Genomic DNA, 25,770 nt, shown 5'->3' on the forward strand with positions numbered 1-25,770 from the left:
CACACACACACACACACACACACACACACACACACACACACACACACACACACACACACACACACACACACACACACACGTGTGCACACACACACACACACACACACACACACACACACACACACACACACACACACACACACACACACACACGTGTGCACACACACACACACACACACACACACACACACACACACACACACACACACACACACACACACACACACACACACACACACACACACACACACACACACACACACACACACACACGCACGCACACACACACACACACACACACACACACACAATCACTCACTATTTGTGGAGCTGACCTGTATACATTTCAGATTAAGAATTGTATGTGACAAATAAATAAATTGATTGATTGATAACAACAATAAAAAAGAAAAGAAAAAGCAGACATCTATACAGTATATACACAATGGCAGTCAGTGTATAGTAGCAGCAATTAGAGACAAAAATAATATTTGTCAGAATGTCAAATGCTGTGAAAGTGGCCATGTGGTCTCACCTGTTCTTGTGGAGGCGACCTGAACTCTTTGGTTTTCTTGGCCGTGAGTGAGACAGACATGTTGAGTGCCTGCATGACCTCGTTGTAGCGAAACCTCTGGTTGTCTTGGAGACCGGCCACAAAGTCATCAGAGAAAGCCACGACCGCCTCGATGCGGTGCCGCACCTGGCAGTCACACAGGTACTGCAGCAGATGACACATCTGAGGGAAACAGGCACATCTCCGTAAACACAACGGACACATAAACCCAGCGCTTCTCAAAGTGGAGCCCATCACATTCCAGCTTGCATTGACCCTCACCTGCAGCTTCACTGGCTCAGGCAGCTTCATCTGCAGCAGACCTTCCTTAAGCCCTTTCCTCCCCCCTTCCTCCAATCCTACTAATCCCTCTCCTCCCTTATTGTCAACCTCCCCTCCCTTATCGCCGCCCTCCCCTTCCTTGTCTCCCTGCTTGTCCTTCGTGGGCTCCGCTTCCGCTTTGCCGACTCCGCCGCCGTCTTCGGAGAACACGGAGGGTTCGATGAGCTGCAGGATGTTCTTCAGGTCCCCGTTGTGGAACACGCCCATGATGAGCAGCGTGTAGAACAGCTTGATGAGCGGCACGAACAGGAACTCGGTGCTGCCCCCGATCGGGTCGCGCACGTGCATGCTGCCCTCGCGCACGGCCTCGGTCAGCATCTCGATGGTCTTGGTCTTGAGGGTCTCCAGCGGGAACTCCGGGCTGTACTGGAAGCAGTCCGAGCTGGCGGCGCTGATCCCGGACGCGGACGTGCGGCTCCACGTGGCGCAGACGAAGTTGGGCGAGGTGAAGTGCATCCTGGGCCGCAGCGAGGTGCTGAGGCCGATGCCGGGGAGGCCGTGCTTCTTCTTCTCGTCCGGGAACAGCGTGATGCTCTTGGTCTCGTCGGTCATGGGTACGATGTACTCGTTGTTCATCATGAGGCGCGCCGTGGCGTAGCTGCTCAGGTGAATGTCGATGAGGAGGTCGTAGTAGCCGGTACGGAGTAGCCCTGGAGAGCATGAGACACACGACCACATTCCACTGTGAAAACCCAGTCTATTACCTGCCATGTAATCATTCTCTGTGGCAAGGAGATGTCTATTACCTGGCATGTAATTATTCTCTATGGCAAGGACATTTCTATTACCTGGCATGTAATTATTCTCTCTGGCATGGAGATTTCTATTACCTGGCATGTAATTATTCTCTCTGGCATGGAGATTTCTATTACCTGGCATGCCATGGTAATTATTCTCTATGCCGAGTGTGTCTATCACCTGTCATGTGCTTATTCTCTATACAGCCTGGAGGAGCTGTCTATTACCTGGCATGTACTTATTCTCTATAGCCTGGAGGAGCTGGGCTTCGTCCACATGGGAGCAGAGGGCGTGGGCCACGCGGTTGTTGCCCAGAGCGCAGACAGAGGTGTACAGCCGCAGGGTGTGGTAGTGGAACTTCAATAAGTCCATCTGTTCAGACAACTCCAAGATATCCAAAGACCTGAGAAACAGAGGAAGCAAGCAATGAAAACATGAATGAATGAAAAAAATCATGGTTGAGGTGTGTGTGTGTGTGTGTGTGTGTGTGTGTGTGTGTGTGTGTGTGTGTGTGTGTGTCCGTGCGTGCATACCTGTTTTCTTCAGGTATATGCAGGGACATGAACTGCAGTGGTTCGTTACACTGAACCAACCAGCCAAGTCTGTCATTCACTCTGGATACAGAAACCTGAGGACACAACAGAACCAAAACGTATATACACTCCATTATTGTATGGATGTCAACATAACTGCTATTGATAACACATATCATTGATAGATTAAAGCAATAGGCCAGAAGAGGCTGTGGTACTGTGGATTGTAGAACAGCTAAGGGGTGTTGTGGGGCATGTCGTACAGCGGAGTGCCTTCAACCCCTTTAGCTGTTCTAAAACCACAGTACACCATGCATGCACAGGGAAATGAGTTTGGGGACAAGGTCAACATTTAGGAGGTCGACAGAGATGTTGGGAGAATGCAACAGGAACATGCGCATATAGAGGGGAACAAAATTATTCTGCAAATAACCTAACCACCATCCGATTAGAAAACTACTAAGTAGGGAACAATTGTGTACTTGAATCTGTAGTTCCCACTATGAAACTTTTTTTTAAATATATAAAACGGTTAATATGGCAACATGAAAATCATAGACATTTCCCAGTTAAAACAGTTTTTACTACATCACGATGGGTAATAGCCACATCCATGGTGGAGAGGAGTATGTTGAAATATTGCACACTATGCGGCCCAGGTGTGTTAATCAAGTATTTTTACAGCCAATCAGAGTTAGGTCACAGAATCAAGCATATACTGTATATATACTGTAGTGTATAAAACAGTATCTACATAATAGACCTTATAATAGATGTGCATCAGTAAGTAAAATTACACAAGTCTGAATAATTATGCTTTATTTGTACGTTTAGTTTAACAGACATGGCTACAGTCAGTAAGTGTACCTTAGGGAAGTGATTGGGAACGCGGCTCCATAGTACAGGAGTGAGGAACTGGATGTGTAGTCGTGGAGGACACTGGGGAGCAGAGTTCTTTCTCTCACTCGTAAACAGACCAGCTGACAGAGGCATCACATTCTAGCAGATAAGATATAAAGATAAAGGTTGAAATGTATATTATTTGATAGCATAGAAACATAGAGTGGAGTTGGACATGAAGTCTGTGAGTGGAGTTCTCACTGTTAAACACACTAGCTAAAAGAGACTCAACCACTTTCAACCTGACGTAGCTATTTTGGGCATGTCATTATCGGTGAACATTAAAAACATGTTTTCAAACGTTTTCAAAGAGATAAAAAAAAAATCTACAAACTCACAACGCACCGCATCGCTTTGTGAGTTTGTAGATCGGCTAAAGAGATAGTAACTTTGTGGTGATACATTTGGGATCTGAATTCGTAGTTTGACTACTGATCGTTTGTCCACTTTGGCATCCTTTAGAACAGTGGTTCTCAACCTTTTTTTTTACATTCATCTTTTTAATATTAATGTTATATATCATCATTAAAATCGTAGTGTTTTGCCAATTGTTTGGAGGCCCACTCGCAAATGCCCTCCTCCCACAGGTTGAGAATCGGCTGCTTTAGAATTTCAATTTCAACAGAATCCATTTAATTTGTTTCTGTTTGTGTTTGGGGAGTTTTCATAATGCACATAGTATTTACCTTTATACGACCTAACTCAAACTGGAAGACGTTGGGGCTGGTGGCCTGAGCGAAAACAGCTGGAAACAACTTGGTACTCGGCTCCACCTGCAGGGACAAATCAAGACAATGTCGATTTTATTTCCAAGATTTCCCCTCTCCCATTGATTCATCACTGCTGTGTCCTCACAGCAAGAAAACGCTGTTGAGAAAATAATTATGAAACTATTTTAAATATATGCTTTTTGCCAAATGTCTCTAGATACAATACATTGCATTAACACTATTATTGTGATAAACCGCCATACATTTTTCCGTATTGTAAATTAATGTAGTAGCGGCCGTCAGTCTCGAGAGACCATGGCACAAGCGCACTTGGATTAGATCAGGTGGTGCTGAGGGAGCAGTGCATAGTGTGGCTGTACAGTCCCACTCGCGATTTACAGTCTCTCTGGCAGTGATTGCACTTGAATGTGCTCTCGCCTGCTGATGCTGATTGAGGTGCTTTTCGCCTTGCAGACTGCTGCTCCCCGTGTTGTGCCGTCGCGGTGAAGCGACGCTGGACTGTCCTCTCCAGTGCGCAAGCCTGGGTTTCAAGGTATGGGAGACCAGCTATAACCCACTTAGCAGGTCCCCCCTCTCCACTCTGCTGGTGGGATCCAAGGGAGAGGCAGAAGCCAATACAGCTTGGCACCAACGTCGTCGCAGGAGTTGCCGGAACGTTGCTTAGGATAGCAGCGGACCACCTGTAGGGACTCCAGCTCCTGATTTGTCCTTGGGGTTGACTCCCGAAGCCCATCCCGTATGTAGGGTATTGCCACAGGGCAGTGGAGGTTTAATTTTGGAGTTTCCCTTCTCCTAGGCGGGTTGCCCTCCCAGGCTTCTGAGCCCCACCTGCCCAGAACTTCACCGTAACCCTGGTTTGGGGGCTGTCAGGTACTGAGCCTTTGCCAAAGGCCGCCCGGAGGTAACAGTGGTTAGGGGTACCCTCATTCTGTCCCCTAGGTCCAGGCCCCCACCGTCGGATGCAGTTTAACGTCATGCCCAAGACACATTAATACTGGCACCATAACTGGGGCAAGACTAAGGACATATCTGGAGCAAAAACTAATATCACACACACACACACACACACACACACACACACACACACACACACACACACACACACACACACACACACACACACACACACACACACACACACACACACCGATGCTGCAGGGAAAAAACTGAAGGCTTATCCTACATGGACTAAAGCCTGATTTATACTTGGTTTCCCCCCCAGGAAAAAGAAAAGCGAAAAAGATCTACAAGCTCACAACGTGTCCCGAGTCTAGCCTCCCCCTTTCCCACCGCTGACTGTATCCTGCCAAGCACAGCCAAGGAAATGTAGCACAACAGAGATTAATCAAATGTCAACCTACTAAGTGATACCTTACTTTTACTTTATGACCCCACACAGGCTAAAAAAAACTGAGGTAGGGAGGACACCTCCATCTCTCTTCCCTCATTCTGCCACAAATGGCCTATATTGTCATGTCAGGTGTCACTAATAGGGTTTCAGGGATTTCTTTTCCCTCGTAGGGCACTTTCACAATGTGCCTGGAAGCCCCACTTTGGAATAATTTTAGCATAATGGGATTACACAGCATAATCGGGATTTAGGTACAGACAGGAAGAAATGTGAAAAGAAGCAAGGACGGGAGGAAGTAAGGGAGGGAGAGAATGGGAAGTAAGGACAGATAGAAGGGAGGGAGGAAAATAGGAGGGAGGAAGGAAATAAGGACGGAAGGAAGCAAAGGATGAAAGAAAGTAGGGAGGGAAGAAAGAAGATGGGGACCGGAGTCTGGAGATGTTTGTGGGGAACAGATGAACAAAAGGTCAGACAAACAATACCTGATAATAAGTGGTGAGCTCCTTGCCGTTGGCAGTAAAGGTTAGCAGTCCGCTCGCTGTGTCCACCAGACAGCCGATCTCCAAGCCGTTGTTGTTCCTCGCCTGACCAGGACTTGTGCTTTCCCCAGCCCAGACCATGTAGCAGTTACTACGCTTTATGCTGGGGAGAGATGAGTCACACATGCATTAAAAACAAACCATGTTCTACGTGACGTAAAACTAAACCTGTTACCAGATGAGCACATTCAATGTGAAGAATGTCCCCCTGTAAATGGGAATGACATTGAAACCACTGAAAGTGAGCAGTGAGCCAGAGGCGATGGGTTCACACCGACCATGCTGTAGTGCAGTAGTTCTCAAAGTGTACAACTCTGAGTGTGTACAAATGGAAACAAATGGACCCATACAAGTCTATATTAGGCTCAAAATTATTGATACTATATGCAAAGTTTCAAGTATTTTGAAATTTGTTGTTTTTGCAGATGATACCAATATTTTTAGCTCCGGGGAGAACCTCCAGCAGTTGTTGGAGGTTGTCTCAGTTGAACTGGGGAAACTGAAATTATGGTTCGATTTAAATACATTATCACTTAACAAAAAAAAAGAAAGGTATTATTTTTGGGAATAAAAAAGTAGACTTAAATACACAGGTAGAGTTAATGATTGATAAAGTAATATTGGAAAGAGTTTATGAGAATATATTTTTGGGAGTTATAATTGACCATGAGTTCAGTTGGAAAGCCCATATAAATCATGTACGGACCAAAGTGGCAAGGAGTATTGGGGTCTTATATAAAGCAAAGCATATTTTAAATTATAAGTCACTGTACACTTTATACAACACGCTAATACTGCCTTATCTGACCTATTGTGTGGAGGTGTGGGGAAACACTTACCGAGGCAACCTTCAACCATTATGCATAATCCAAAAAAGAGCAATAAGAATAGTACATAAGGTAGGATATCATGAACATACAAACGCATTGTTCTTAAGGTCTAAAACATTTACGTTTTTGGATCTAGTTCAATTTAAAACTGCACAAATTATTTATAAGGCAAGAAACAAACTATTACCTGGAAATGTACAGAAACTGTTCAAGGATAGGGAGGGGAGGTATGAATTGAGAAAGGAATTGAATTTGAAACATCTCGCACCACTCTGAAGAGCATGTGCATATCTGTCAGTGGAGTGAAGTTATGGAATGGTTTACCGGAGGATGTCCAACAGTGTAAAAATATAATACAATTTAAAAAACAGTTCAAGCAGAATCTTTTGGAGAAATATTAGACATGATAATTGAGGGATTTATGGAAAACACAGATATTGTACAGTATAACAGATTATATTTGCACTATATATATATATATATATATATTTATTTAATATTGTATATGATAATATATTAGGATTAGGGAGTGTTGCCTGCTCGGTTTAACATGTTGATATATATGTAATAACTAGTTAATTGATGGATTGAGGGCTATGGTGCGATGTGGTAGTGTTGGTGTCTGTATGCGGTATGTATATTTTAATGTGCATATACTATATGGGTATATGCATGCATTCGGGTGTATATCTTACACACACTTTCACACACATGGTGTGTGTAAGTATGAAGTCATGAATGTAAATATTGAAACATTTTGAGTGTTTGATTATTACGAACAACGTAAGTAGTTTTGAATGTAATTGCCTTCAAGAGTTATGAAGGTCCTTGAAATGAAAAAGTTTGAGAACCAACCGCTGTAGTGCAGTGTTGCATTGCTGAATTGGAACGTGTTTGCCCTCTATTTTAATGACGTGACGCGCACGTCGCTTAACACTACACTACAGGTCACACAATGGACAATTGATATGCATCTAGGCTCATTCCTATGTTAATTCACCTGGTCGGGAGCCTTTGTAAAATTTGTTGAGGTGTGAATTTAAAGTTGTTTTAAATCTATCCATGTGCCTGCGCGTGCTCCTGTTCAAAAAGGTTGTTGCACAGCGTGTTAGGCCGTCCCATGAGCAATGCAACCCTGCTGTAGTGTCAGCTGTCCTCGTGCAACTCCACTGACCTCTCGTGTACTTTGCCCTTCTCGTCTCCCAGGGTGACGGTGACGGTTCGAACCTTGTGCAGCTCGAAGGCCGGGTCGTACTGGTGGAAGTCTGACGTGACCCAGCCCACCCACACACTGCTGGGCTCTTGGCCCGGGAAGATCCGCACTGAGTAATAATACTGGAGGGACAGACGGAGAGAGATGCTGAGTAAGCATAAAGCCTCATTCATACTCAGATTCATTACTAGGACCTTCTCTCCCCAGCAACCGCCCTAACCTCTAAGTTACCCCCCCCCCCCCCCCCCATCCAATTTGTTTGCCTTTTATGTTCTCGTCTTTTTGAGACTTGTGCATTTGTCTTTTTGGGCGGTGTAGCCGCCCCTATAAGTGGGGTTGGGACACCTCATTAGTACACCCTTCGCTGTACTGTGATTGGCTCATACATTAGTACACCCCTACATTAGTACACCCCTGGCTGACTCTATTCAGCACTGTGATTGTCTAGAGAGACACATGATGAAATGAATAACCTACAAATAGGACTATGCACTTCAAAGAAAACACTTTTTTTTTAAGTGAGCTTCCATCACTGTGATGACCACTGTGATGACCACACCACCCACTTCACACTGGGTGTGATTTTTTAAATGCTGCCACTGATCAAACGACCAGTGATCAAATGACCTGGTAAAATAAAGGTTAAACATATTTGAAATGTTGAAAATAACTGATCCTCAAGCAAAAAACAGACAATGAAATATATACTACTGTCAATAAGCCAAAGCGCAAAGTCAATTGTTTGCATCGATTGCACTCGTGTGTGTACTTCGCGTGTGTACTTGATTGTGTGTGAGTGTGAGTGTGTGTGTGTGTGTGTGTGTGTGTGTGTGTGTGTGTGTGTGTGTGTGTGTGTGTGTGTGTGTGTGTGTGTGTGTGTGTGTGTTTATATCTTACAGTGGAGGTCTGCATGAGGAAGTCATAATCGTCTCTGTCATCTGCCATCACCTCCTCTGACAGACGGGTGGAGGAGGTGCTGGTGTTGTCTGGCTTTGTCCTCTTCAACATAAACCTACAGGGTTAGTAAGTAAGTACATTTTATTTGTATAGCACTGTTCACAGAGAGGACTCACTTGGTGCTTTACATACAACAGAAATAAAAACATCAAGAATCATTCAAATGACAAGAAACAGAACAAAAAACACAATGCATCTCAGAGAGAACAAAACCGCAGACATATTTCACCATTGGAGGAGAAGCTCAATGACATTACCCAAAAGCATGTTGAAACAGTAGTGTTTTTAGCTGATTCTTAAAAAATATCCACAGATGGTGCAGCTCTCAGGCCACGAGGAAGGCCATTCCAAAGTCTAGGTGCTACAGACTGAAAAGCTCTGTCACCTTTGGTGATTAACCTGGTACGAGGAATGACCAATAGACCCTGGTCTGCTGACCTCAGTGTCCTGCTGGGCACATATGGTGCAAGCAAGTCAGTTCAATATTCAGGTGCCTGGCCATGGCCATGCAGAGCACTAAAAGTGAGCACCAGGACCTTGAACTGAACTCTAAAAATTACAGGAAGCCAGTGCAAAGAGGCCAAAACTGGAGTAATGCGACACCTTCTGCTTCATCTAGTTAACAGTCTTGCAGCAGTATTTTGAATGAATTGGAAGCGGTCTATGGACGTCTTATTGAGGCAGGTGAGAACCGAATTGCAGTAGTCAAGGCGAGAGGAAACGAAGGTATGTATGATCATTTCTAGGTCAGAAAACAGGTCACAAAAACAGGTGCGGGTCACCGATTTAATGTGCGTGTCGCGGTGCATGGCCTGATCAAAATTGACCCCAAGGTTCCTGAGGTTGGGGCTCACATTGCTTTTGAGGGACACAATACAACCAGCCACCTTGGATGCAACGCCATCGGAGGCCACAATGAGCACCTCGGTTTTGGCCTCATTCAACTGGAGGAAGTTGCTTGCTAACCAGGCCTTAATGGCAGACAGGCACTCGTTCAGGGCAGTCAGGGTTAAAAGAGCAATACAGCTGGATATCATCCACGTAAAGGTGGTAGGAGATGCCTTTCAAATAATTCATAATGTGTCCTAGTGGGAGCAAATACAGTGCAAATAAAATTGGACCAAGAACCGAGCCTTGGGGGACCCCACAGGGGGGACAGACTTACACACGACGGCCTACTGCAACTGAGAAACATCTACCTGGGAGATAGGACTTAAACCATTCAAGGGCACTCCCTGTGATACCCACCCAATTCTGAGCCTGTTTGTCATAACATTGTGATCCACAGTGTCAAACGCAACACTAAAGGTCCTTACACACCGGGGGCGATTTTTTCATGCGAATAATATGTTTTTTTTTAAACCTTTTAAGTCAATGCAAGCTTCCACATCAGTTTCGCGGAGCGAAAAAACATATTTTATTTATTCGGACTGAGTCCGAATTTTTGCAAAATTCTCCTTTAATGGTGTCAAAGAGAACTTTGGGGTTTTGTTTGCTGGAGGAAATGAGGTTTAGGCAGCTCTCGCCTCCTTAACCGTACTGTTAAAATCAATTAAAAGTTGCTTAAGATGAAGACGGTGTACGTCAAGCTCAGTGGACTTCCAATTGCGCTCAACAAACCGGCAATTGCGTCTAAAACTACGAATATCCTCATTAAACCAGGGGGAGGAATTTAAAGTGGGAACAGTGCGGGATATGAAAGGAGCAACTACATCTAAAATGTCAGAGCAGTGCAGGTTAAAAGCATGAACTAAAATATCGATGTCACCATTGACATCGATAGATGGCACCGCATTGCTATCAAAGGCAATGGATTTGTTTTCTGCCGAGAGGTCATTAAGCATGCATGAGCACTTAACTCGCTTGACGGTCATAGTGTCAGTTTTAAAAACTATGCATTTACGATCACTTATAGTAAATTACTCAAAAACAATGTTATCTATGTGCAAGCCAAGAGTAAAAACAAGATCAAGTGTGTTACCTTTGTTGTGCGTAGGGCCTGAGACATGTTGGACAAAATTAAATGATTCAGTGATACAAATAAAATTGGTGGCAAAATAAATAATAAATGAATAATAATAATAAATTACTGTTATTAATATGGATATTAAAATGCCCTAATAAGACGATTCTTTCCAGTTTGATGATTTAAAAGGTTGCTAAAATCTGTCAGAAAATAACTATTAAAACCAGGGGGTCGATAAATTAAAATACAATAAAATGGGTTAGTGTGCCCAACTTTGGTGATTAAAAGTTCAAAGGAGCTGTATGTACTACTAGAGCACACAATCCTGGAGGAGAAACAGTTCTTGTGCACCAGTGCTATGCCACCTCCTACGCGACTGGTGGTGGCTTTTGACCGAGGGGGTTCATTTATTTACACTGTGATGAAATACAGCAATACATTTCTGAAGGTATAAAAACTATGGGGGAAAAAAAACATATGCCTTAGTAGATAAATATAAATAAAAGAAATAACTCAATTAAGAAAAAAACTGTGTAGCTTGGTTAATCTTAAATTTATATATTGTAAATAAATGATGACAAATGTGAGAAAGACAATTGGTAGATTTAAAGGGACAGAGAGGATTGAGGTTACCTCTGTTTGAGTTTGGATGGTTTCTCTTGGTTATAATCTTTGTGGTTGTTGAATTCATCCTTCTCCTGCCCATTGGAGCCGTGGAGACCGTGAGCCGACTTCATCAGAACCTCAAAGTCTGACACCGTCTCAAAGTCCTCCAGCTCCTGGAAGAAAAATGGATGAACCACATGAAGATAAATCACATAGGCCTACGCTACATATACTGTAATGTGTTCATTTATTTTCTAGCTACTTGAAGCCTACTGTAGCGTCCCTATTGTGAGCATCTCATAATAGGCAATCTCATAATAGGCCATCTATAATATCCGATAATAGCCTCAAAACAATTTTCACAGAAGAAATTTGGTGCAACGGGGAAAAAGGAGGAGGCAATAGACCTGGGGACTAGAAGGATAGACTATAGGGGGCTATTCTATGTGTATATGCTGTGGATTATGGATTATTATGTGTATATAATATGTATATAGCTCTGTTTTCTTTCTTTTTCTTCTTGCTCTTCTATTCCTGTAAGGGTCCATTTGCAACCCCCTCACGGAACCCTGACGGTCCCTGGACCCCACTTTGAGAACCACTGGTGTAGACCTACACAAAGTAGCAAGCTAGAGTGCAGGAAAGTGTTTGTGTATTGCTTGGCAACTGTCCAGTCACAGTCCAGCTGTGGAACTATTTGTGTTGGAGCCAAATAAATGATTAAATAAACAACCAAATTATAATCTGTTGACATTTATTACAGTTAATAAATGGCACTTGTAGAACTGATGGCAATATCACCCTCAAGGTCATGTCATTGTAGTTATAACAGCACAGCTGTGATCATTTTATACTCATCAGTCTCATCATTATGCAGCACTGCGTGTCATATAAGGTGGATTCTTTCATGCATTTCTCTATCCAAGCAATTGCCTCAAGCAATTTAGATGCTATCTGCAAGCATCCAAGTTGCAATACCCTCCATTGACAGCCCATTCAGGAAACAGAAAAGTCCTATCCGATTGTATTAAATGACAATAAACAGCTGTACGGAGGGCTTGGGTTAATTCTAATCTTTGTCTTTAGATTGGACAAGTTTCTGTCAATAAACTCTGTGGAGTCATGATTTATTTCTATGTGTTCGAGTTGTAAATCACTCAACGTCCTGCGTACAGGCAATTTCGAAAATTGCACATATGCAGGACGTGGAGTGATTTAAAACGAGTGCTTCCAAACTCGAATACATAGAAAAAATCATGATCGCATGAGTTTGTTGACGGAAACTTGCTCCTAACATGTCAACGGTGGATTTTCTTTCAAACATAGACAAAGAGAACCCAAGCTTTCTGTACGGCTGCAATATTGGTGAGTTTATTGCAGTTTAATACAATCAGATAGGACTTTTCTGTTTCATGAATGGGCTGTCAATGGAGGGTATTGCAACTGATGCACATAACATCTAAGTTGCTTGCGGCTAACTCTATCCACTCCTCCATAAAATAATATGGTAGTTAAGCCTCCACGCAGGCAGAAGTTCACTGTGATGGCTGTGACCACAACCACATAAGCTAAGACTGCACTGTCACCCATGCCACTACAATGTATTTAGTTATTACTTTTATGCAGAAGGCCCAAGCCAAAGACCATACCATTTGATAGAAAGGGGGGATTGGGATTTGGTTTAGTTAGTTGTTTTGTGCTGTCCTCCCCTGTGCGTATTTATTATTTGTCCACCACTATATAAGTCTCCCTCCCGTCTCATTATGTCAGGTCTGTTAGTTGAGTTCACAACTATTTTCTTAGCATTATTTTTAGTAGAGTTGTGTTTTTTAAGGGCCCTATAACTTGTTTATTCTAAATTGTGTTTGAAAACTTCTGTTGACGTATGCTTTTACTGCTTGGTCCCTCACCTTACATGTCATTTTGTTTTGGATTTCCCCAAGTGACCTACAGTTTTAGCCGTGTAGTGACATAGAATTGTACAAACTTACCTTTTACCTTATCATACCACACCTATCAAGAACAGATTTTTTATAAAACAATCAATCAATTTGGCGTTACCTTCTTGGGTGAGAAGAGGGCACCGTTGGCCGGCAACGTGGCGCCTGCAGATTTGGAGAAAAAGTCTGCACACTCTACAGGCATGCTCAGTCGGTAAAAGGCAATGTCGGTGTTACTGTTCTGCGACCCAAACGACCTCTGCGTGACCTTCAGGCACGGAGGCGTTTCCACCGTTCCGTCTAGCCTCGTCACCTGTTAGAGGACAAGATGTAGAGAGGGAAGGAAAAAACAGTCAATACAAACAACCCTATAGTATTGAAGGTTAGATTCAAACACTGCTACAGTAGGAGAAAAGCAAAAACTATAATTATCTATTTTTTTTTTTTTTTTCACCAAAACTAAAATCCAAAATAGCAGATATACAAGCTCAAAATACGTCACATTGTGACACGCTCTGAGCTTGTAGATCACCTATTTTCTAATACATGCTAAAGTATGCAGAACTTTGAGATGGGAAAAAGTTTGTTTTTGTTGGAGTTTTGTCCACTCAGCCATTGTAACGCTAAACAAACTGCCTCGCTGATATTCTGGTTTTGTACTTTGGGGACTCTATATGCATTATTGTCTTTATGTTGTGTTGTATATGTGTTTTTTTTTTGGTGAACAGACTGTGAAATGGAATATCCCTCTGGTGACAATAAAGACTGCTTATCCATCCATCCACTCACCTCAATGTGCTCGTGGTATTGTGGGACAGGTATGAACTGGGGCAGTCTCTTGCTGAGCCACATGGTGATGTCTCGGTTCATGTTGACGGCGAAGGGCTCGAAGCCCTCCTGCAGGCCACAGATGGTGAAGTACTTCAGAGTGCTCACGTCTTTACCGAAGTTCATCCTCCCCACCTGAGACACGCCCAGACTGCACACAGGGATGAAACCTGTGGGGACGGATAAACGAAGAAAAGACATTTCCCTCGGGATCAATAAAAGGTCTGTGTCTATGGCAATGGTTCCCAAACTTTTTGGCTCAAGACCCAAAAGAGAAATTAGACGTTTGCCCGGTACCCGAACTAGTGAATATAGAAGATCTACAAGCTCACAACGTGACGCAAAGCGTTGTGAGCTTGTAGATATTTTTTTCTAATATATGGAATTTCTTAGATTTTAAAATAATTATTATTTATTCATTATTTTGAAATCCATTGATTTTTTTTTAATACATGATTTTTTTTTAAATAAATAAATGTTTTGACATTTTCTCGTGACCCATAAAAATTGGTCCGCGACGCAAATATGGGTACCGACCAACTGTTTGGGAAACAGTGGTCTATGGTACCTGAGCCAAGGGGTTTGGGGTTTGGCATTCAGAAGGACTGTAGCCTGCCAAGGTAGAGGTATTGATGGTGGAGAATTAGGGATAGGATAATAATAGTTATTATCGTTTATCGTGATTAAAAACCGTTCACAATAAATCATAGTGTATTGTCCGTCATACACTGGACCTGAGTTGGCACTGTACTTGGACCGTTTTTTTGGGGTGTTGGGGTGCATGTTGGGGTGCAGGTGGTTAACAAAATGTGACATTTTAAGGGTTTTAAGCTATTAATTTATACAGTAATTTAATTAATCGCGATAATATCACAATTATTTTGGCCACAATAATCCCGGGAGTTTATTTATTTTCTTTCTCTTGTGTTATTCTATCCTAGAATAAAAAATAATAATAAAAAACATTGCCAAAGTTTTGCTTGATTGTCCATCTTTAAATTCTCCCCACCCCAGTACTGTAGTACACATTCCAATATTGGGTGGAAACCTTATATGTCCAAAACTGTTACTTTTCAGGAAATGGGAAAAAAAGAATCTGTGTTCCATTGGATCCATTGTAGTTATAATTTAGTCACAAGCTCTTGTTAATACTTTTCATTGGTTAAATATTTATAAAACCCACAGATGGACTGGCAGATCTACAAGCTCCTCATTGTGAGGTTGTTGTTTGGATATTTTGGCTACTTTTGAGTATTAATTCCCGACAAAACATAAAAAGTGGAAATATGGAAATACAAGGTTTCTTTCTGCCCAACAGCAACGAGATGCATTTCCATAGAGACACTGAAGTGCAGTGTCGACTGCAGTGCAGTGGTCAGAGCTACAGTAATAAACTTTCATATAATAGCAGCCTCCCTCTGGGCAGCTGTCTACTGCAGTGGTGCTCAAACCTTTTCATGTCAAGGACCCCCAAATTGACACTTATTTGCCCGCAGACCCCCATTTGAAAAGATATGCCAGGGACCCCCATAAGAGAAGATCTTTACGGCTCTAGCAGTGATTTTCAACCATTTAAATTTCAAGGACCCCCAGTTCGACATGCATTAGGCTACAGACCCCCATTTATTGTACACAATATTCAATCAAAACAAGTTATGTTCTATAAAGAATTAAGTAATTCAATTGGAATAGAGAACCGAAGTCTGACATCACTGAGCCACTATCCCCCTGGGTCACTTATCATATATATGTAATTTTTTCCATTGACAATACCATCAAATGTAACTCAATATCATAAACGACACTGAGTCACATACCTGACAAAATTGCCAGGCTTATTTGTTTACTTTTGGAACACAGTTCTCATATGACACAATTATAAGATGACGCTATGGTATTTTCAATAGAAAAAAAATACCTCCGTGACTCAGGGTATAACGGCGTGACGTCAAGACTTCAATACTCTATGTTTGATGCTGATAAGAAAAGCACAATGCTCCACTGCAGGCGGCATCATTCCTTATGTGTTCTGTCCTGATAGAGCCAATAGATGGCGCTAATATTCAGGGAGTGGCCTGCAGCAGAAAATAGCATGTGTTTTTGTTCTGTCTAATCAATGGCTATGCCCTCTGGAAAGATTAAATGATCCATGATGTGGTGAGAGAGAGAGACGATTACTAATAAAACTCATATGTACTCCGCATAGAGAGGAAGAATCAAGGAGTCTCCAGTAACTGATGACTCACCAAAACCATCATAGAGAGTTGCAAGAGTGGCATTTTGCCTGAATGAAGACAGGTAGTACAACGGTATCGCTTGGCAAAAGGAGCAGATTTACAAGCTAACAACGCGTTGCGATGTGACACATTGTTAGTTTGTAGCTCAGCTCTTTTTGGTGTCTACTCTAAATTAAGCTAAGAGAAGACTGGGTGTGTTATTCAACACTTACAACTGATGCCCATTCAGTGTCTTAGCCTATATTGCAATGCATGTAGTAAGTGACTTTTCTTTCACTTATCGTTCTCACACACAACCTAAAGCACTTTAGGCCATATTTATTCAAAACTACAGAGACTACAGAGTCATGTGCTGTATGTTACACCTGAGGGGTCCAATCGAGCGGTAGTCCTTGAGCAGGAGAAGGAGATCAGTGTTTTTCTTAAAGACAGCTCCGCAGGGACACAATTTGGGTCCATTTTTGTTCTTCTGATTTAAATTAACACTGAGCATTTCCCTGTGCACATCGGCTGGTACGGGTTGGTCTCCCCAACCTCCCAGGCAGCGCCGTTAACCCATATAAACATGACTTCATAAATATCACCTGAACCGTCACTTCAATTCTAAAGTGAAAGTGAATTGAGCCTAGCTCTGGTATCACTATCAAAGCAGTGGAAGCATATACATTACAAACCTTAGTTAATTTATAGGTACTGTAAGTGATTTTGTTTGTGTGTGGCTAAAATACGGTACCGGTAAGTGTTAAATACCTCTATATTCCAATTTTGCAATTATTGCTATAGAGTGTTTGTTCAATAACAGGGGTCTCCTCATCTCTCCAGCTCTTTAGTAAAAAGAAAATACATTTTCATTTTGGGATACCAGCTATATCAGGAGAGACAACTCATAAAAGATACATAATGAACAAGTTAAATTGGAAGTGATGAAACATAACAAAGAAAAGAGCAGACACAATTTTGAACTGGAACACTACACAATTGAAGCTAATAAATTATCTTTGTGGGGTTTTCTCTCCTGGATAAATTGGTATTCCAACCGAAACATTTATTTTCTGATTACTAGAGCTGGTGAAAAGGGAGACCCTGTTACTGAACAACATTCTATAGCCTGACTACAGTCAGAATAGAACTATAACTTTTGAACAAAGAAAACAAAAGAAAACAAAACGTTTTAGTTTTTTGGTTTGTTTTTGTTTCCAAAAAATATCACGTCGAGCACCATTCCAAAGAGTGTACAAATGGACCCGGCTCCATTTAGTACATTCTTTGGAGTAGATTTCACAGCGTCGCATCATACTGCAGTTCTGGAAGTGTCACACCAGTCCTGTGACAACACTGACTGTTCCTTCTTTTCCTGCCCATGCCGCATGCAGCCTGTTTCCAAGGGAGACCAGACAGTCCAGATGGATTGTTGGAGTGCTTGCAGCCACCCACACATGCACAGGCACGCGCGCACACACACACGCACGCACGCACGCGCGCACACACACTCACACACGTACCCACATAACGACTCATCAATCACGGGCAAACCAAACAAGGACTGTGTGCTTGTGCTTGTGTGTGTGTGTGTGTGTGTGTGTGTGTGTGTGTGTGTGTGCGTGCATGCGTGCGCATCAGTCCCTGTGTGTATTTGGGTCTGCATGTGTTTGAGTTTGTCTTGTTTGTGTATATGTCTTAGAATCTGTCACGACATGTGTGCATGCGTGTGTGCGTGTGTGCGTGTGTGCATGTGTGTCATAACCAACCTTCCCAGACTTCAAAGTCCTTGAAGGCGAGCTCAGAGCCAGAGTCGTCCAATAGCACCTCTCCGTTGTGCGTGAATATCATGGTTTGTTCGTTCATGTCCACCATGCAGCCCACCACGTCCCCCGCCGCCCACGAGCGGCCAAAGTGCTCGTTGCCCTGGTGCCAACGTTGGGCCTGGGCAAACACACACACAGCGGGTATTAATACATCCATACAGGTAGCAACACGCATGTGACGCCGTGAAGCAAACACACGGCTAGCAGCCGGACACTTGTGTGTAAAGTGACAAACGGCATTATTTTTAGGGTGCGCTGGCCAAGTGGGAGAGTCCGGATTATAGATTATTTATTGTTATGCACAGAACGTATTTTGTTGTAAGTATAAAAAGTGTGTACAAATTGTAGTCATCCATCTATAATTTCATGATCATTTTAGGAACGTGATCACGTGAGATTTATGTGTGGTGGTTTGTGGGTATTCACTGTATGAGTTGTCTTTCGTATCGCCTCTATTCTGATGAAGAGCATGTCGTCATAGAAATATATAAAACGCAGCCACCAAGTTACCTTGAAGCCATCAAATACAAAGGCCTGCTCATCAGATCCAAGCTCCAGGTCGGGTAGACAGCCTGGTCTGGCCCAACCCACCCTCATCTCACCTCCTGTTAACACCTGGGAGGAGAGGAGAGGAGAGGAGAGGAGAGTTCTCAAATTCTGCCCAAATCCGACCCATCATCATCATCATCATCATCATCATCACAACTCGTCTTACCTCAAACTCGAAATACCACTTCCCAGCGTTGACGCTGTATGTCTTCTCTGCTCGGAAGATGCGGAACTTCTCTGTAGACATGGTGCTGAGGTCTGCTCTAGCCGCTGTGTGTGTGTGTGTGTGTGTGTGTGTGTGTGTGTGTGTGTGTGTGTGTGTGTGTGTGTGTGTGAGAGAGAGTTGGAGAGAGAGAGAGGAAACAGTGTCTTTCATCAATCAATATTTACAAATAATCCATGTTAAAAACGACCTAGCCCTATATTGTATACAATTGTGTTGTAGATTAAATATTTTTCTTATATTTCATAGATAGCTTCATGGACTTGTTTGACAGTTGTGTAAATTCATGTTTTTTTTGTTTATATATTTTGTACTCACTATACAGCTTCTCTATTAATGTGTAATAGTGTATTTTCAGGCATTATTTAACCACTTAAAGCCTCAATACTTAGTAAACTTGACTGTTGGCTCTGTACTTGGTTTGCTCTTTTTTCCCTGTACACCAAACAAAAAAATTGCAGATCTACAAGCTGCGAGGCGTTGTGAGCTTGTAGATCTGCTATTTTTTGGCTAATGTTCCCCTCAGAATAGGGATGCTAGGGCTGAAGTGGTTAATGTAAAAAGACAAAGATTTGCCTGTCCTCCTGCAGTAACTCTGAGGACCACTTAGGGGTCCCGGACCCCCTGTTGAAGACGCCTGCCCTATTTTATACTTTGTGTCGCGTGGCAAAAATAGCTGATCTACTGTACAAACTCGCATTGTGAGTTTGCAGATGTGCAATTTTTGCTATTATTAAAATAAAATAAAATCTTTTGATCAATATCATTATTTCGCATAATATCATGCCCAAAATACTAGGAACGCCAGGTTGGTATTTCTGTGTTCACACTATCACTATGCTCCTGGTCACTGTGGGCGAACGGAAACAACTGATTCCTATCTACAGTTCCAGTAGAGGTTGGAGCCGCAGGGCTGCCAAACTGCAGAATTCTCCTTGCCAGCAAAACCAGGTAATAACTGTAAATGAATGGACTTGTGCTGACTGCTTTGTCTGTGAGTGAAATGTAAATGCATTCTAATGATTTGTTTGCCAGGGGGATTAAGTACAGGGGTCCATGCCCTCGACACAAATGACCGGCCACCCAGCTCAGAGAGAATTACTCTGGCAGGAGTCTTTACAATCAATGGCCACACAATGGGACTGGGTGTAATTAACTAAACACAGTCTAACCAACAATGACGCTGCCATATGCAATATTAAATAAGCTGGGTAAACATTGCTAACCATTTTGATCTGTTCATCAAAAAGACTGTCCTGTAAGATCACTGGTTCGATCCCAGTAACGCAGTACTGTATGTTCACCTTCTGATCAAAATATCAGACCTTTATGTAGTAGACTCACTTATTATGAATGTATACCGAATAGAAGCATCAATGCTAAAATGCCTGGCATGGGAAAAATGTCACATTTGAGACCACGTGGCCTTGACTCAGAGAGCAATTTATACCACCTAATGTGGAACTTCTGATTTATTCCTGTTCAAATATTGGTGATTAATCAATACCGCCTTCCGAGCGCTCAGCTGTTTAGATTGCTCCAGCAGCCAGCCTAACATCAGTTAGAAGAGGCTGTTAGCTAGCATGCCAGAGGAAGACATTAAAATGCGCACGCACGCGCACACACACACACACACACACACACACACACACACACACACACACACACACACACACACACACACACACACACACACACACACACACACACACACACACACACACACACACACACACACACACACACACAATAAGTAAGTAAGTAGGCAAACACACACACACACACACACACACACACACACACACACACACACACACACACACACACACACACACACACACACACACACACACACACACACACACACACACACACACACACACACACACACACACACACACACGCAAGCGGGTATCAAAGTGATTCATGGGTGTCTGCCTACATAGCCCAGCCATCCTCCACTGCAGTAATATGGCGATAAATCCAATCATGGCATAAGAGAAGAATCACACAGTATGAAATACGGCCCATCATAAACAAACCAACAGACATCCTGGGTTTGTTTTTGTAAGCGGGTTAGACACATTCTTCACATATGCCACTTGTGGTGGCCTTGTAATCCCAGATCCCCCACAGCATGGGTTCAAATCCCATCAACGCAGTCTCTTTAGACCAGTGTTTCCCAAAAAGTGGGTCGGGACACATTTCTGCGTCGCAGACTAATTTTTATGGGTAAATATGTATTTTTTCCCCCAGTTTTCCAACATTTAAAAACATATATTATTATTTCAAAAGATTTTCCTTGCATCCCAATTTTGGGAATTTTGGGTTATTATAGGTGAAGATTTTCCAAAACTTTGATGCGTTGCGATCTTGTAGGTCGTTTATTTTCTCTTTATTCGATTTTTTGGGAAAGTATCAAATAGGGCTTAACTGGTTAATCCTAATCATATTCATACAGTAGGATCAAAACTGTTTCTAAGTCAGTGATGGCAGATAATGACAATTTGCATAATTAAAATGACTTTTTGAAATTATATTATTATTATTATTGAACCATGGGGTCTATGCTGTACTAGGCACCATCCTATTTCCCCTCTACACCAAATCTCTTCGCCGGAAATAGCTGATCTACAAGCTATATATATATAAGCTATATATATATAAGCATGCATCTATTACTCTATTCCCCCCCCCCCCCCCCCCAGGGTAGGGACACTATAGGGTCAATGTGGTTAAGCTCAATAAGCTGTAGGGTATAGCATACCATGGTCCTGGTCTGGTGCCTCCAAGTTGAAGCCGTAGCCCAGTAGAGTCCTGACCGCTTCCCTCAGACTGTCCTTGTTGGACTTCTTGGTTCTCTCGTCCAGGAGAACGTAGGGGACCAGCCTAGGGTTACGACGATTCTTCACATCCTATAAGGGAAGGAGACAGAACGAAGAAGAAGAAGAAGAAGAAGAAGAAGAAGAAGAAGAAGAAGAAGAAGAAGAAGAAGATGATAACGGACAAAGAAAAGACGCATTAGAAGGAACTATGTAGAGCATTTGTCTTCAACAGGGGGTCTGGGACCCCTAGGGGTTCCTCAGATTTACTACAGGGGGGCCGCCAATTCTTTATGTGATAGAAACTTTTTTTTGTCTTCTCGTTTTTTTACATACATACATTAAAAACATTCGCAGAAAATAACAGATCTGCAAAGCTCACAACGTGGCAGGCTGTGGCGCGTTGTGAGCTTGTACTGTAGATCTGCTATTTTCGGTGAAGATGTTTGGTGTAGACTAAAGTATTGAGGGGTTAAATGTCTGAAAATACTCATTAACATGAATCTAACATATTAATAGAACAAACAAACAGACAAACAAACAAATATCAATCAATTTACACAACACTAATGATAGTGCTGTAAAACAAGCTCTATAAAGCTATCTATGAAATCTATGAAAAAGTTCAGTCTGCAACACAATTTTATACAGTAGTAGGTAGTAGTAGTAGGGGGTCTCTGCTTAATCTCTGTCTCAGCTAAGTCTGAAAAACGCTGAAGACCCCCTGTATAGAGGAAAAAGAAGAAGGTGAAAAGAGCTGTTGGGGATTTGAGGCTGAACTATTTATTTATTATTTTTAGATATAATACAAACCATTGCAGCCTAGGTGCTCAGACTGCTACGCCAGCGGCCCGGGTCAGCTGAACTATTTCTGATCGCAGATGTTCAACAACAGCTTGTTGTACTGGATATTCCAACATACCATATGGCCACCAGGAAGTTCACAGATTAAACAGGAGTGAAATGATAAAACTATAGACTTAATTTAGCCTTTATGTATTTTACTTCAATACAGCTAATTGCTCCGTAAAGAGTCTTTGGGTACATCATTATTGTTAATATTATACACTATTATTAGAAAGTAGAAGATGTGTTGGGAGTGTAACCTACAAGCCCGGTCAAACTGGCAACTTTCCTATTCCAAGACGGCCTCTCTACCCATTCAGCTACGGTCTTCCCAAATGGAAACGAATGGTATCAGCCAGAGCCATATAAGGAGAGTTGCGTCACCTCCGTTCACTTCATCGGGCCAGTCTTCTACAGAGCCTTCTATTGGCGAATAGTGACAAAGCCCTGAACCGGAAGTTTAGGGAATGCACTGGAGTCTACATGTATGAGCGTTTGTCACTTCCTGCCCCCTTGCTCTGACCACATGATCATCTGAAACTTTGTGACAGCATTTTATACGTTTTTGATGCTTTCACATTGACAAAAATGTGTCCACAGACATACAAACAGCACACAAAGACTCACAAGTTGAAAACTTGTGATAATAATCAGCTGGTAATCAACTTAGATTTGTTCTTCTCACTCACAAATGTGAAGTGGGATTTAGATAGCATTAGTTAGACAGATGCTAGGTTCATTGTTTACCTGGTATCCAGTCTCTTTGAGGCCCTACACGTTTCTCTCTGCACTCTATTCATGTGGTTATTTACCTTGCTTATTGACTAGATCGAGTTCAATAAACACCTGTAAGTCGCTCTGGATAAGAGCGTCTGCTAAATGAATTGTCCTTGCAATCAGCATTTCTGTATCACCAGAAAGAAGTGCTTATTAAACGCTTATCATTGTCATCGAAGATCCAATCTTATTTGCTGTACCTTGTTAGATACAGTTAGGTACATTTGGTGATGCCGTGATGGTGACACAATACTGTCAGGGGGAACAAAAAACAAGTGCGAATTAAAAAGCGCCCGCTAATGACCCGTCCATATAGAATTGTCCATCAAAGTCACGCGACGTTGAAAGCTTCTCGGCAGGGAAAACACCGGGGAGGTTATCGACGCGGCTCCGCTAGCTGCTCTGCTGCATTAGATTGCAATCTCATTCAAGCTGAACAGTCACACTGTCCCCTACGGTCCGCGGCAGATCAATCAGTATTGCACAAGCATCACACACGTCCTCCCGGAAGCCAGGAGAGCGCTGAACTAAGACTGTGATTGGAATTCAGAAGGTGCAGCCTGCATGTTGGTGCAGCAGTATTGACCAGTTGCTGGAAGACGTATTCAGACTTTTTACCTAACCACTTAAACCCTACATGGCCCCTCAGGGCTCTATGCTAGTGTCTTTTCTGTTTTCACTTTGCATTACATATCTTTGCGGAAAATATTTGATCTACAAGCCAACGTTGTGAACTTGTCGATCAGCTATTTTCTGCAAACGTTTTCGCAGGATACGGACGCTGGGGTTTAAGTGGTTGTAAAAGTAGCAATACCACAATGTAGAAATACTCTGGTGCAAGTAAAAGGCTTGTATTAAATGTTTTACTTGAGTACAAAAGTATTGGCAGCTAAATTACAGTACTAAAGTAAATACTCAAACATTTCAATTTGACACACTTTTTCGAAAATGGCAAATCTATAAGCTCACAACGCGTGGCATGTAGATGCGCTGTGAGCTTGTAGATCTATTTTGGAATATCCTAAGTATAAAATAGGGCTTATAGGGCAAGGACACTTTGGTAGAGGTTAGGGTTGTGCAGTTACCATGCCATAATGTAACTCCAAAGGTGGGCAAGAAATCAAAAATAGTCGCTCCATTGATTAGAAATTAATAATTCAAAATGTGCTCCTCATTGACAGTTTTTTATAAATACGGTAATGTCAACATCCTGTTGATTTTACTATTTGAAGATCTGGAGTTCATTTTCATTTTGCGAACAGTATTTACATGTATTTGTGACATGTAAGTACAGTGTAGTCTCAATGTCTTGACTGTATCATTAATCACTCCATAGTACTGTAGGAGACAATGTTGTACCAACAATCAGTGTCACCCTCCCCCCCCCCAAAAAAAATACTACTTGCTGCCTCACATTGTTATATTCAAATTTACTTCCCAGAACTCACCACAACCAAATAGTTCTCACTGCTCAACCTGTCAGACAGTTTCAGTGACAGTATGTGTGCATGCGTGCGCTACTGTTCATGAATAATTATGTAAATACAATCCTTTTCTCCTTCCACTTCTTTAACCAATTCTGCCTTTCATTCTCTCTCTCTCTCTCTCTCTCTCTCTCTGTTTTGCCTAAGTAACTGGGCTAGTGCCAGGAACATTAACAAGCATAATGTTTCTTCTATCTTTTTGCTCGTTCCATGTATATACTTTTGGCTGGCCGCAGTGTTATAGCCCAGCATCATAAGATTATGGCATAAGCCTTAAGACATTGACATCTGTTTGCGTGCAAAGTATTCTCAGAGTACTTCTGGGACCGGGCCCATATTTAACGGCGGTCTAAACGGGAACACCACGCGGGCCAAAAGAATTGCCATCTCGGAGGCCAAGATGCAACTACATATCGTTAAGTCATCTTCCTGCTGATTTAATTCAACGTCAAGCACCAAACACATATAGTACAGCACTGTATACACACATTAAGCTCAATTTATACTACACCTGCAGACAAGAACTGAATCTACAAGCTACAGTAACAATGCAACGCAACGCGTGGGAATTCCAAAAGAAAAAGGGGGTCCGACCCGGTACAAGCAAGGCGTAACAAAATAAAGTGGCTGGTGTATGCAGTATATGTATAATATTGATGGCACACTCACACACACCTGTTGGATCCCATAGGTCCAGCCCTGGCGTATCCGGTCTCGTGCCCAGACGTTGTGCGCGTTTTCAGCCAGTTTGTCCACCATGGCCTCCTGGGTTGAGGCGAGTTTAATGTGACTCAGATCCATGGGCGCAGGCTTGTAACCGCTGGACAACTCGTAGCTAGAGGATCAAAACAATATTCATCTTGACCACTTTCAACCTGGCGTCACAATTTTGGCCATGTCATTATAGGCAAAAAATGTAATAATATTGTGATGCGTTATATTGTGAGCTTGTAGATTGCCTATTTTAGCTATTTTTGAAACTAGAGCTTAAATGGTTAAA

General features: G+C 42.4%; 1 protein-coding gene across 1 annotated transcript in view; it reads right to left on the minus strand.

Annotated features, from left to right (window-relative positions):
- ryr2a (ryanodine receptor 2a (cardiac)) overlaps positions 1-25,770 on the minus strand; it is a gene marked incomplete at its 5' end in the record, with an annotated part of 278,974 nt that overhangs the window by 103,178 nt on the left and 150,026 nt on the right. Inside the window, 17 exons of the mRNA XM_084078200.1 lie at positions 536-736; positions 836-1,545; positions 1,861-2,036; positions 2,167-2,261; positions 3,034-3,165; positions 3,753-3,839; positions 5,631-5,790; positions 7,692-7,852; positions 8,628-8,742; positions 11,287-11,432; positions 13,321-13,512; positions 13,989-14,197; positions 18,013-18,187; positions 18,580-18,684; positions 18,785-18,888; positions 21,609-21,756; positions 25,446-25,605. Coding sequence (XP_083934326.1) covers positions 536-736; positions 836-1,545; positions 1,861-2,036; positions 2,167-2,261; positions 3,034-3,165; positions 3,753-3,839; positions 5,631-5,790; positions 7,692-7,852; positions 8,628-8,742; positions 11,287-11,432; positions 13,321-13,512; positions 13,989-14,197; positions 18,013-18,187; positions 18,580-18,684; positions 18,785-18,888; positions 21,609-21,756; positions 25,446-25,605 — 3,076 coding nt within the window. The remainder of the gene's footprint in view (positions 1-535; positions 737-835; positions 1,546-1,860; positions 2,037-2,166; positions 2,262-3,033; positions 3,166-3,752; positions 3,840-5,630; positions 5,791-7,691; positions 7,853-8,627; positions 8,743-11,286; positions 11,433-13,320; positions 13,513-13,988; positions 14,198-18,012; positions 18,188-18,579; positions 18,685-18,784; positions 18,889-21,608; positions 21,757-25,445; positions 25,606-25,770) is intronic.

This window comes from Gymnoscopelus microlampas (genome assembly GCF_963454915.1).
Source record: "Gymnoscopelus microlampas genome assembly, chromosome: 14".
Classification (NCBI taxonomy): Eukaryota; Metazoa; Chordata; class Actinopteri; order Myctophiformes; family Myctophidae; genus Gymnoscopelus; species Gymnoscopelus microlampas.